This window comes from Pleurodeles waltl, unplaced genomic scaffold (genome assembly GCF_031143425.1).
Source record: "Pleurodeles waltl isolate 20211129_DDA unplaced genomic scaffold, aPleWal1.hap1.20221129 scaffold_39, whole genome shotgun sequence".
Lineage (NCBI taxonomy): Eukaryota > Metazoa > Chordata > Amphibia > Caudata > Salamandridae > Pleurodeles > Pleurodeles waltl.
In genome coordinates this window covers 9253619-9267563 of record NW_027150097.1, presented here as the reverse complement: position 1 = coordinate 9267563, position 13945 = coordinate 9253619, and the positions used below count along the sequence as shown (strand labels likewise).

Here is a 13945-nt window from a genome sequence, read left to right as displayed (position 1 = left end):
GACTTACTGCCACACCTCCAACAACTGCAGGCGTCATTTCACATACAGAATTGGGCGTGGCCTATGTAGGCGATCGTATTGAATTAACAACTTTATATTTGTGGCCAGGGTGGTGACCTGGATGGGGGGGGGGGGGTGCTGTGTTTAACAATAAACTTACAAAACTTGTGATTTAAAAGCACCTGCTGAAAAGTTCCTTGTGTGTCCAGCCTTCAGGAAGAAATTACAATGTCAAGATAACTCTTGTGACTAATGTTCTTGCTAGAGAGAGAGAGATTGGTGTTTTGTCCAGTGGCAGCTTTGAGCCGCCATAGAGTAGCGCAGAGGGTTAATGCGCCTGATGCAAAAAAAATAACTATATTTTATGCGGATAGATAAGCAGCTATCCAGCGCTTTAAAACAAATGAACTGTATGTGAGAGAGGGACTGTGGAGAGATGAGCGGTAGTTTTTCCAGGTGGTAGTGAGGGAATCCGAGGAGATGGCCATGGGGTGGGGGGTGCCAAAAAGGACTGTCGCACAGGGCGGCACCAGCGCTAAAGCTGGCCCAGTTTGTGGCTAAAGATGCGGCGCGTCCCACAAGCACATTTTTCTAGGTAGGTTCTGCTGGACTGTCTGACTCAGAATAATGCCGGGTCAATTTCATGGCTATCCTATATAAAGGCCACTTTTTATAATCTGGGGTGTGGTGATTATTTTGATAATCCAGAACAGATTAACTCTGACTCAAGAGAAGAGAGAGTAAAACAGAGGTATGACTCCTATAGAGAGGAATCTAGACTGCTGGGTATGCTGGACATGCCTACGGCCACTCGTTAAATTCAAATGTTATTGTATTTGAAAAGAAATATTTAGTAACAGACAAATGAACAGGTGTCTTACGGGGTTTTAATGGATGGGATGTGTGACTTTTTTTTTACAGAGTGATAATCATTTTGTGTACTTTTGTGGCCAAGTTTGGCCGAATAACGTTTAATGACTATGACTGAAAAATCATAATTAGAAATGGGAGGTGACTGCGGATGGGCCATTCTGACATGTGTCTCCAGCACGCCGTGTTCATGTGCAGTTACCTGTTCACTGCACAATATCCAGAGCAGATCCTGAACCCCCCTTCACCTCACCCGGTGCACCCACAATAGGGCTTCCAGAACCAGAATCCGCCCAGCCATGTCTCCACAGTGTCCCCAGGATCCCGACGGAAACTGTAGCTCTTCGAGGCGCTATCAGGGGAAGGAAGAAGTCTATGAATGCCACAATACCCTAAAACACCATCAAACCTGGCACCCAGGAAACACGTATTGTTTATTTTATTTGGGTTCCTTACGATAATTAAGTGCAGTATGATCTCTGCACTTTAGTAATGACTCTCTGTAATGCACACTTTATGTTAAATAACATCTTCTATCGTTGCATATCTATTTTCACTGGCATGGCGGAGGTATATACATTAAATTATCACAATGGGCTTATAGCTCGTGGGACACTGTTATTGTCTATAAACTACAGTTCTTAAGTTTCTTATTATCTGTCGTTCTTGCGCCAGAGCACGTGTTAATAGGAAATAACATCACTAAATGCTCAGAACAATATATAGGAAGTGAGTAGTGACGTCACAGAGCCATCTACTCTTGGCTCTCTGATTGGGAGTCACCCTCAGCCCTCCTCATGACGTCAAGCTCTGAAGGAGGGAGTCTTGCCAACTAGTAGTGATACAGAAGCATGCTTGCGTCAGAGTGGGCGGGGTTTACGGCTCGCATCTGACTACCCACTTATGCACTCACGTATTATACGAGATAAAGTACCTTTATTTGTGCATTTATCAGGATATGACAACTGAGCTCAGATGTTCGTGCTCTGTAATGGAACTCAGTCCATGTCTATGTGTCTCTAGGTGGTTACGGCCCTCCTCTGTGACGTGCAATGTCTTTGTGCAGTTGAAAGTACATTAATATGAGTATAGTGTGGATAATTGACCGGGGGTTGCTATCAGTCTTTGAAGCAATGGCAAAGCCCAGTGAGGGTTACGCTAATGAATGTAATGTATAAAAGTGATGGACGCTTGCAGTTTTGAGAGCAGCTTTATCGGGAAGCATATTTTAAGTGAAATACGTTATCCAAGTTCTATTGTAAAATAAAAAAGAAGCCAAAAGAAAAGCTGTGCCCTCTGTGAGGCTCGAACTCACGACCTTCAGATTATGAGACTGACGCGCTGCCTACTGCGCTAAGAAGGCTCCGAGACAGTGAGGCAGCAACAGCCCATCTGTGCTATGATGGGTTGAGCGCCCAGGCAGCCTTACGGTATCCTTTCTACTTGGCCTCAGATGCAGTTGCACATTGTTCTCTGTAAGTGTCTGTTCACGATGTCCACACTTTCAAATAAATGATTCATCCTGAAAGTATTTCAAACATATTGAATTATAATGAGAGATAATACAGCGATGTCCCTGGGAGATGCGCCCTCGCCCGATTACCATAAATGAAGGGAGAGGAGACGCCTCTTCCCACGAGGTGGGAGATCTTCAAGGCGCTGCAGGTATCGCTGCCTCCAGCAGGGGGAGCTGTGAGTCACTCCCCACGAGGTGTGAGATCTTCAAGGCGCTGCAGCTGTCTCTGCGTCCACCAGGAGCAGCAGTGAGTGACGCCTAAAGAGATGTGATGTCTTCTAAGCACTAGCTTTCTCTGTCTCCAGTAGGTGGGGAGACTGAGTCACGAGGGCTGAATGGAGGCAGTGTTAATCATTCATCTCTGATGTGATCGTACACATCACACGTGACTTCATAGGACAATGTCCAGAGTGAATGTTGCTTCATGGGCCGCTTGTAACCAATGAAACAATTCTGTGATCCGTACAGCGCTTTAAGGCTTCGAACAGCGCCTGTTTTACTAATGTGCTCTATTTGCTCCTCTTCGCTCCATCGCACACTGATGACTCTGTCTTCAATTCGGTCCTAGTTTATCCAGACTCACACCCTAAAATCACTTCCATGTGCTAGCTCCTGGGAGCGAGTCTGGCATTTCACGTCATGGCAGGTTTTCTCTTCTCAATCTGGAATATGAACATATGTCTGTCACACTATGACTGAGCCTAATTCTATCAGTGAAACAATAAACAGGACAGTGAGTGGTTCCATAGTGTAGTGGTTATCACGTCTGCTTTACACGCAGAAGGTCCTGGGTTCGTTTATTTCTGGTTTATTTCTTTTTTCTTTACTGTTTAATACATTTCAAAACCCCTCACACCGGAAACTTTGAGATGTTTCTCAGATTCCAAAGTTTAAGATCTTTGTCTTTTATCTCTCTCGTCCGTCTCGAGCTCTGATTATTCCAGAATTATTCATCATCTCTTGGTCTAACCAATAGAGCGGAGCTTTCAAACTAGAATGGGCAAAGCCAATAGGTCTGGCCTTGGCAAACGGGTTCCATGGTGATTTTTTCATAGACGAATGTTCCTGAATATTCAAAAGAACATGGAAGTACAAATCTGGTCCTTATAGTTTAATTAAAATGGATTTTAACATAAGTAGAATGTGATTCATATTTACATACTGAAAATGCGTAATTGTCTCTACATTACTGTAACCTAGAGATACAGGTTAAATACACACAGGAGACTACAAAAATAGAAAAAAAGAAAAACAACGGAAGCAAAAAAGCATTGGCAAGGCAAAGTGTTGTCATTTCCCAAGCACCGAGGTGCACCTCTTTTTATGGGGATTGGCATCCACGATCAGAGAAAACATGGCACTCACAGTGCAAGTGAACCAGTGCCTGGACTGGGTGACCCGTCGCCCCATGCTGTGTGCAGGTGGGAGGAAGACGCCAACTGTGAATCACAGAGCAGCAGAAGAACGGATAACACAGCGGCCACCATTGTGTAGGTGGCGTGAGTTGGAGTCTCCATACAAAGGGTGTTTTTTGTTGGCTGCAGAGGGGCAGGGACAGACCTAGTGTAACAAGATCTTACTTTACGTTAACAATTACATAGAAATTCACTAAAAAAAACAAAGGTTAAATCACACTGTAACTTACTTAAGTGTGACTTGCAACACTGTGGAGCACTGATTATGATATCACACATTATATCACTGATGACATCTGAAATCTGTGGCGATACAGGTTATACGTAGGTCAGTTACGTATAACCGGTGAATTTCAGCTGTCATTCTTTTTAAACAGTAGTTTTTTTTTATTATTAGAAGACCTGCATGTAACTCCATGTTAACCTTCTATCTATCTATCTATCTATCTATCTATCTATCTATCTATCTATCTATCTATCTATCTATCTATCTATCTATCTATCTATCTATCTATCTATCTATCTATCTATCTATCTATCTATCTATCTACTACTGGCAACAGCCAGCAGGTAGTTATGGTTACAACCTAATTTCCATAGGAATGGCATTTTTTGTTTTGTCTATGACTTTAGTGCCATTTGATGAATCTTCGCTAAATTTTGAAAACTAGCTTGCCGCTCCATTCACCTGCTGTGTTGAGAGTTTTAAGGTGATTCGTCAAGTGCGTTCCGACAACAAGGGGGGGCATCAAAATGTGTTTTCCCCTTGGAATTTTCCATAGAGATTTTAGACAGGACTACAGCCCGAACCTCTGAACGTATTTACACAAAATTTGGCCGAAAGCTAGATCTTGGTCCAGAAACAGTGCTTTTTGTTATTTTGTGTAAATCTGATCAATAGCTTTGGAGTTATTAAAGAAAAAAGATTTATGTATAGCTAGGGACGCAGATCATCTGTGGATGCCATGGGGGATCCGTAGCTCCCAAGCCAAAAGGGAAGCCCTGATTGGTTGGCCACAACCTGAGAGAAAAGTTGCATCTTCCATTTTCTTTATTGCATTTTGTGAATAGTGAAACTTAGGGCCTGATTATAACCTTGGCGGAGTGGATTACTCCATCACAAACTTGACGGATATCCCGTCCACCGCACTACAAGGTCCATAGGATATAATGGAATTTGTTATACGGTGGTGGGATCCGTCACATTTGTGACAAAGTAATCCCCTCGGCAAATGTCGCAATCAGGCCCTTAGTAAAGTTACACAAAAAAAGAGCAATTTAGACATGCAAATTACTCACAGTTGTGAGTTACCTTTGTCAGAAGCCCCAACGTTGCCTAATTTGTAAAACAATAAGTGCAGGAGCCCAAAACATTGCTGAGAAGTCTGCGGCTGATGCTGTTGAATGACAGCGAGCTGAATTCCAAGCCTGGTAGTTTTGATTTCACCTCATTCCAAGCCTTCTTCATCTCTTACACTTCTTCTCATCGGATCCTTTACTGCTCAGCCTTCAAAGCCCTACCTCTCCTTATCTCATGGACATACACAACTCCCTGAAACCCACTTCTTATGAAGATACTGTCTGACTGTCGTCCTCATCAAAGCTCTCTCTGGGGATCTGCCTTTACCCCAACTTGACACTGTCAGTGCCTTCTTCACTCAAGGCAAAGGCCAGATTTTCCTATTCCTAAAGAAACCTACACTAGACCCTATGACCTCACCATCTATCAGCATCAATGTCACCTGCCGTTCATCAGCAAGATCTTTGGAAAAGCAGTCTATGTTCACCTCCATGATGGCATCAATGCTGACCATTTCCTGCATGACTAAGAGTCTGGTTTCAGATGCTAATGCAGCAGGAGATTGCTAACGTACACATAGGAGGCGACACCCTTTGGCTACAGATGAAGATGACCCCCTGCCTCCTGATACTGCTGGACTTCCCAGCTGCCTTCAACACCGTCTACTATTCAACTCCTATATGCACACTCCAGTCTCAAATGTGATTCACCAACAAGGTCCTCTGCTGGTTCTAGTTGTACCTTTCCAACGGACACCAGTTGGTTTGTGTTAGACCTATTATCCTTAGGGTGGTCTTCTCCCATCCCCCCTATTTTTGTTGAATTTGTTGGCCTTAGAACTCTGTGCACTTTACCACCGCTGACCAGTGTTAACGTGCTTGTGCTCTCACCCTTAGCTATGGTAGAATTGGCTTACACCCAATTGGCATATTTAATGTACTTGTAAGCCCCTAGTAAAGTACTACATGTACCTAGGGCCTGCCTGTAAATTTAATGCTACTAGTGGGCCTGCAGCACTTATAGTGCCATCCATATACGTAGTCCTTTAAACATATCTCAGATCTGCCATTACAGCCTGCGCGAGTAGTTTATATTGTCATTCTACATGGCAGGACAAACCCCTTGCAAGGCCACACCTCCTTTTCTAATACCCATACGTCATCCCTAGGATGGCTCCAACATGGCCCAAAAGGCAAGGTGCAGGGTATTTAAACCGTTGGGTATGTACTTTTAATTTTTACATAAACTGGTAGTGAAAAACCCCTAAATATACTTTTCACTTTTGTGAGCCCTACCTCTCAACAACATTGGATTACCTTATTACATTTAAGAAGTGATCATTTTTTTTTGGCAGTAGATCGGAGTCTCATGTTTGGCATCTGAGAAACTGTAGTTAAAATTCCTCTTTAATGGTAAAGTTGATTTTAAGTTACAATTTCGAAATTGCCACTATTATACAGTTGGCATGTTCCTGCCCTAGCTATTTGGTGCCTGCTTCCTGGGTCACACAACTGGGTGTAGTTGGCAGTGCGACTTTGTTTATTCCCTCTCAACAGCAAAACAATAGAGTGATTAGGTGTGCCTGGATGGGCCATCAAATAGTAGGATTGGGGGAGCGGAGCTAGGTACAGTCCCTCTTGCAACTAAATAGGCTGTGCCCTGCCTTTACACAAAGGACTTGGCATAACTGAATTGTTCAAGTAGCCAGCTTGAAGGAGGGAAGCTTAACCCCTTTGCTGCCAGGCCTTTTCCTCCTCAGGTGCTAGGCCGTTTTTGGCAATTTGGAGCAGTTTGCCCTTAGGCCCTCATAACGTTTTGTCCACATAAACTACCCACCCCAAATTTGCGTCCTTTTTTTACAACATTCTAGGGATTCTAGAGGTACCCAGAGTTTGTGGGTTCCCCTGAAGGAGACCAAGAAATTAGCCAAAATACAGCAAACATTTAGTTAAAAAACAAAAATGGGAAAAAGGGCTGCAGAAGAAGGCTTGCGGTTTTTCCCTGAAAATGGCATCAACAAAGGGTTTGCGGTGCTAAAATCACCAGCTTCCCTGCTTTCAGGAACAGGCAGACTTGAATCAGAAAACCCCATTTTTCAACACAATTTTGGCATTTTACTGAGACATACCCCATTTTTACTATTTTTTGTGCTTTCAGCCTCCTTCCAGTTAGTGATTGAAATGGGTGTGAAACCATTGCTGTATCCCAGAAAGTTGAACATTTAGACAGTAGACACAATTCTGAATTCAGCAAGGGGTAATTTTTGTAGATCCTACAAGGTTTTCCTACAAAAAATAATAGCTGAAATAAAAAATATTGAAATTGGGGTAAAAAAACAGCCATTTTTCTCAACGTTTTACTCTGTAACTTTCCTGCGATGTAAGATTTTAAAAAGCAATATACTGTTACGTCTGCTGGACTCTTCTGGTTGCGGGGATATATAGGGCTTGTAGGTTCATCAAGAACCTTAGCGACCCAGAGCCAATAAATGAGCTGCACTTTGCAATAGGTTTTCATTCTATACCCGGTATACAGCAATTAATTTGCTGAAACATAAAGAGTGAAATATAGGCATCAAGAAAACCTTTGTATTTCCAAAGTGGGCACAAGATAAGGTGTTGAGAATCAGTGGTTATTTGCACATCTCCGAATTCCGGGGTGTCCATACTAGCATGTGAATTACAGGGCATTTCTCAAATAGGCGTCTTTTTTACACACTATCTTTCATTTGGAAGGAAAAAATGTAGAGAAAGACAAGGGGCAATAACGCTTGTTTTGCTATTCTGTGTTCCCCCAAGTCTCCCGATAAAAATGGTACCTCACTTGCGTGCGTAGGCTTGATGCTCGTGACAGGAAATGCAACATGAACACATCACATTTTTACACTGAAATCTGACGTGTTTTTTGCAAGGTGACTTGTGGGGCTCTCGCCAGGTTCTGTCACCCTGAATCCTTTGCAAACCTCGAAAATTTGGCCAAAAACACACTTTTCCTCATATTTCGGTGACAGAAAGTTCTGGAATCTGAGAGGAGCTACGAATTTCCTCCCACCTAGCGTTCCCCCATGTCTCCCGATAAAAATGGTACCTCACTTGTGTGGGTAGGCCTAGCGCCCGCAAAAGGAAATGCCCCAAAACACTATGTGAACACATCAAAATTATCAAATACTAAACTACCTGTTTTTGTGGGGCGGGGGAAGAACCTGCGTTTTTGGTCCTGGGCTCAGCAGCCATATAGGGAAACCTACCAAACCCAAACATTTCTGAAAACTACACACCAGAGAGAATCCAGGGAGGCGTGACTTGCATGGGTCCCCCAATGTTTTCTTACCCAAAATCCTCAGCAAACCTCAAATGTAGCTAAAAAATCACATTTGTCCCACATTTCTGTGAGAGATACCCTCTTCCTTTGAAAAACAATCTTCCCTGGTCTCTGGTGGGCGTTCTGCATCCCCCCTTGGGGGCAGATGGGCCTTCCAAAAATAGGCCAAGCTGCCCTCAAGGGGGGGGCACATTTGGCCAACAGTAATGTGCCCCCATGGGGAGCGACCCTTACCCAAGGGGCTGCCCCCCTAAAGAAAACACACACATACACACACACCAATCCCTGGTGCCTAAGTGGTTTCTGCCCCCCCGGGGGCAGATCGGCCTAATAGAAATACGCTGATCTGCCCCCAAGGGGAGCAGAAATGGCCTAAAATAAAACATTCCCTGGTGTCTAGTGGGCATTTCTGCTGCCCGGTCGCATCGCGATCGGGCAGCAGAAATGCTTGCAGAGAGATGAAAGGAAAGGCCTTTCCTTTCCTTTCATGCCTCTGCCAGCCCCTTCCCCCGAGCAGAAGAGAAATGCTGAGCATTTCTCTTCTGCATCGTGCTGGAAGGTGAGGTGACCTCTGATGAGGTCAGCAAGCGATCGCGTGCTGACGTCATCAGACGTCACTGGGAGGGGATCAGGGAGGGTCCCCTTTCATCCCTGACGGGGTGTTCGTGGGCCAGGTGCAGGACGAGCTGGTCTCATCCTCGGCACACGAGCGACGTGGCCCATGGCGAGACCTGCTCGTCCAAGGCAACCTAGGGGTTAAAGAACTTCAAAGGATTTTCTCTAGAAACTTCTTCCACTTCAAAGCAAGCGCCAGATATATACATACTGGAGCCTCAGACTCAACTCTTCAGTACATATCTCGTCCTGTGGAAGTCTCAGAAGAAGGACTGCTGTATTGTTTTGCTGCAAGAAGGACTGACACTCTGCTGCCCTGCTGTGTTGCCATGATGCCCTTCTGTCTGAGTAAGAACAGCTTACATGCTGGACAACTGGACATGCAACTTGGACTGAGGACCACCAAAGTGACTCCAAGGGCTAGGTGACTGGCCTCCTGATCAGAGCCTCAAGGCCATCAAAGGCTCCCCAACATCCTGCATCAGTCCCTGGACCCAGCTGAATCGAATTCCTTCCCCCTAAGTGGTGCCACCCAAGTCCTGAGTTGTGGAAGGTGGACCTGAAGGTGCACTGCCCATCTGTGGTCTCAGCAGAACCAACGCAGTGCATTACATCACCTTGCCAAAGTCTGCATTGGAACCACTGTACAATGCATTCCAGATGCAGGACTTTGCATCTCAGCCTTGCAGACCATCGGAAATGCTGCTGCTCGTTGCGGCTCTGCGCAATGACCTTGCATCGTCCACTATAGCTTACGGGATTCCCTGCTGTGTGACACATCTTAATGCAAGGACGTCACAATGCCCACAGCAGCCCCGGGAACCATTCCTGCATGGCTTATCTCCTTGCACGGACCTTGCATCACCTCAGGTGCACGGCACATCCTCAACGCAGTACTTCACATCGTTCCACAACCATGATTTAAGGTTCTGTTCAACAGGTCTAACTTGGTCCCCATATCCGGCCTGTGCTCCATTGCAGTCAGCCTGAACTTGTGGTTCTGTCCTCGTCTGGCATGACCTGATAGCACAGTTAGTACTTTGTGCTTTTTGGAACTTTTTCACTTAAATCTTAAAAATTGCATATTATTGGTTCTGTTGATCAGATTTTTGTCATTTTGGTCTTAAATGTTTTAATAAATTTTAATTTGATTTTTCTTCTGTTATGTCTTCACTTTATTACTCTTTGTAGTGCTGCATAAATACTATACACATTGCCATTAAGTTAACCCTGATTGTTATTGTGCCAAGCTACCAGGGAGATAAGCACGGGTGAATTTGGGGTTTGCTTGTGTTTCACTCTGATATAGATTGTGGTTGCTTGTGGAGTCCCCCGGGGTTCGATACTGCCTCCTGTCATCTCCAACCTTTTCACGGAACTCCTTGGTGCTCTACCCACAGATAGCCGCATCAAGACTCACCAATATGCTGATGGTGCTTGACCTATATAACGTGTGAAAAATGCACCCAGAGCAGAAATAATGGCCTTAATCTGGGGAGGTGCCTTTCTTCACCTTACAGGAAGATCATGTAAGGTGGACCCAGGGACTTCGTTAACTTGTAAACGGCCTGTCCCTTCACAAGCAAATATGAGATGTAAGGTCATACCTGGGGAAAGCAAACATTTGTTCCCCCAGCCAGTCAGGCTCCAAATCCAATGGAAGGGAAACTAACTGCAAACCACTCTTGAAGGTCCTGCTTTTTTCCTTTTTGAGGAAAAATAAGTGCCAGGCCATAAAAATGAGTGCCATTGTGCCCTACCTGCAACCACTGACTCAAATAAAGCACTGCAGACACACATACTCACTCACACACACACACCTTCTTACACTCACTCATAAACATGCACACATCATACATTTAAAAAAAGTTTTTCAGTTATATCAGCTTCCAGCCAAGATCCTATTCAATCTCCGGGTACTCCATTTTTTGTTTCAAATATAGTGAATAAAAAGTTTATCATTCACTATGTGGGCAGTAAATAATTGGTAGAAAACCAGGAGGCTGGCGCCCCAACACCCGTGTAGGTGAGCTACCTCTGCGTTCTTGGCATTGATTTTGTCACCTTTGAGGCCAGGATAAGCAAAGATAGTGACAGGTGTTGCCAGAGGTATGTGAAGGGTCATAGCTGTGATCCCTGGAGGCTCCAAATGACGTGCAATAATAGCTGATAGCTGGGTTCAGCCCCCCCCAAAAGCAGACCATTGGTCATTCCCTTACCAGGTGTCTTCCTGTGCCCTCTATGGCCAGCCCAAGCTTGCGTTTCTCACTCTGCATGTAGCAAAGTGCCACAGGCCGGAATTACTAATGTCCAAGAAATACTGATGTTAGGCGCGCTGTCTCAGTATTCTCAGCATCACTATGAGACGTCTTTACCATGGGCATAGCTGCCAATGTTGCATCACTACTAGAACCCATGTGCCTGAGCCCCTCTTCACTCTGTTAACGCGTCCTTTTATGATAATTTATTTCACATCAGGACTCGTTTTAGGCCAATGAATCTTTTGACCCAGTTGAGAGACACCGTAGGACGAGATAGCTAATCAATATATCAATCAATACATCAATAATGTCATCAATATTTATCACGACAATGCATTTTACTTTAGTCAAAGTCATTAATCAGTTCAAATGACACTACCATGACCTTGCAGCCATAAATAACCACACCTGTTTAGTAGAATTTTATGGATTTTATTCCCTATTAATTACAATCTAGCAGTAAATGCGTTAATCTCAACACCAAGAAACATAATAGCATAGTCACGATATGGCAACTTTGATAGGATTTCATTAACGCGAGAATCACAAACATTAAAACATAGCACGGCGTGAACATAGATCAAGTTTAGCAGAGTGTCAATATCGTGTCAGTTCAACAAAGCATAGTCTCGGTCGTTTGTCTATTTGCGTCAGTTTTGGTGAACACCTGTCCTAACCACCAATTGGCATTAGCATGTTGGGCTTCATGCTAAACAATTTAGAACACCAATTTGGAAAACATCTAGCTAAGGTCTCTGTCAAAAGCAAGCAGTTGGTACCTAGAAAGGAAAAGCAAACAGACAAATCACAAATGCATTGTCATAATTACCCTCCAAAGGTTAGGTCAGCGCACAGGTTCAGTCTTCGTCTTCAGGACATCAGTCAAAGCGCCATCAGTCAGAACTTAGCTCGGGGACAAAAGGGCACTTCCCTCATAAGAAGGAAAAGTGTAAATGGGCAATCTAAGGGCGAGGATGGTTTAATAAAGTCTCAAGTCACCAAACAAAGTGACAGAGTTTCTGGATAAAATCAATAGCATTCCCTACCTAATTCTATATGACTTCCTGTGACCTGGGTTTTTATCCCTTTTTCGTGGTACATTCCCCCAAAATTCTATTGGACATTTGCTATACCCCACTATCTTTAACCTATCGTATAACACATTAGGTCATCCTAATCTTCACCCCATATTGGTTTACAAGTCTTTGATTGGTCTTTGTAATTGACGTCTTCAGAGGTGGCACATCCGGTGTTACTTCATCCCTTGGTAATTCTTTGTGCATCTTTTGGTCAGCAGTTCCATTGTCTTCCCCGGTTTGAATGACCTTGTACATTACATTAATCTACACTGTTTCAATTCATTTATAACATTTAACATTTAGTTTTCAAGACGATGAGAAGCAGTGGGAAACGGATCTACATGGTTACATTCATCTTCCAAGTTCGAAGAAACAGAACACGCGGGGTCATGGCCCCTTGTGAGTCAGCACACTGAAAAATAGGAAAATGCATTTAATATGAGAGCTGAGCAGCTAAACTGCAGCTCATGCTAACTTAAGGCCTATGAGGTTTTCAGCAGAGATTTAAGAACGCAAATGTTAATATAAGCTCAATTGAACGTAACATAAACATTTTGATCATCATTATTAGTATGCGTATACATTGGTGGCCACTCATCGTGGTCATAATTCAAGTGCACGTTTAAGCAAAATTGCTATTACTATAGTTTTTATGCAGCATCTTCACACTTTAATTCAGAAACATTTCATGCTAATATAGATTATATAAGCTACGCACTCTCAAGCCCAACTATTGTTGGCTTTTACTAGTTAACAATGCAAACAAGGGCCCATTTTCTTCCTTCCATCGGGCCCCGTGGTACCCTTGCCACTCCACAGTGCTTTGCACATGCAGAAGTTTAGTGCCAGCATCACATTGTTGTGGGCACTTTGCACGAGTTGATGACAGAACATGTAGGTCTGGGCAAGATGTTAATTACGATGGAGTAATTGGCGTAATTTTGGAAGTTTTGCATAACAACATTGCCCAAAAATACCAAGATTACGCCATTAAGCCACATTGTGTAATTTCGCGCACAAATTTTTATGCAAGTTGTGCCGTTTTGGTAATTTTTTACCAAGAACGGCATTTCAGGTACATTATTTTCCCGAGTAGACTATTTGGGGAATTTTTTAGTGAAATACTATACAGCTGAACACAGAGGTGTTTATAGCGCGAGCAGGGCTTCCTTTAGTATGGATGGTCAACAAATTATGCATAATTTTGAGTATTTTCCCAGTAATTTTGCGAATTTTTGCTACTCAAAATTACACAAATTACGCCTACCTGTACTTTTGATGCCAGGTCAGTCCATCATTTGTTCCGTATGACTGTCAGGTTGGAGACTTAAGCGGTGTATAAACCATGTACCACCGAATACTGAATACAATTAAAATCCAGCCCGGCTAGGACAGAATGTTTAGCCCTTTCTTATGACCCGCGGGTTCATTGGATGTCTTTGTCTCTAATGGCACCTCACTTCCGACAGTAAAATGAAGTGAGATTTCAGTTGCCTGTGAGAAATATTTTCTTTTATAACTATACTATATTATGTTTTTTAGCTTTGAATTCTGTCAAGTTATACAAG

At 43.6% G+C, this 13945-nt stretch overlaps 1 protein-coding gene and 1 non-coding gene across 2 annotated transcripts in view; both read right to left on the bottom strand.

Moving 5' to 3' along the window:
• LOC138276470 (neurofilament medium polypeptide-like) overlaps nucleotides 1–5624 on the bottom strand; it is a 120050-nt gene extending 114426 nt beyond the window's left edge. Inside the window, exon 1 of the mRNA XM_069219196.1 lies at nucleotides 5522–5624. Within this exon, the coding sequence (XP_069075297.1) occupies nucleotides 5522–5624 (103 nt within the window). The remainder of the gene's footprint in view (nucleotides 1–5521) is intronic.
• On the bottom strand, nucleotides 2161–2233 carry TRNAM-CAU (transfer RNA methionine (anticodon CAU)). Its single transcript has one exon. It is a non-coding gene; the product is annotated as a tRNA-Met (tRNA).
• Nucleotides 5625–13945: the final 8321 nt, after the last annotated feature.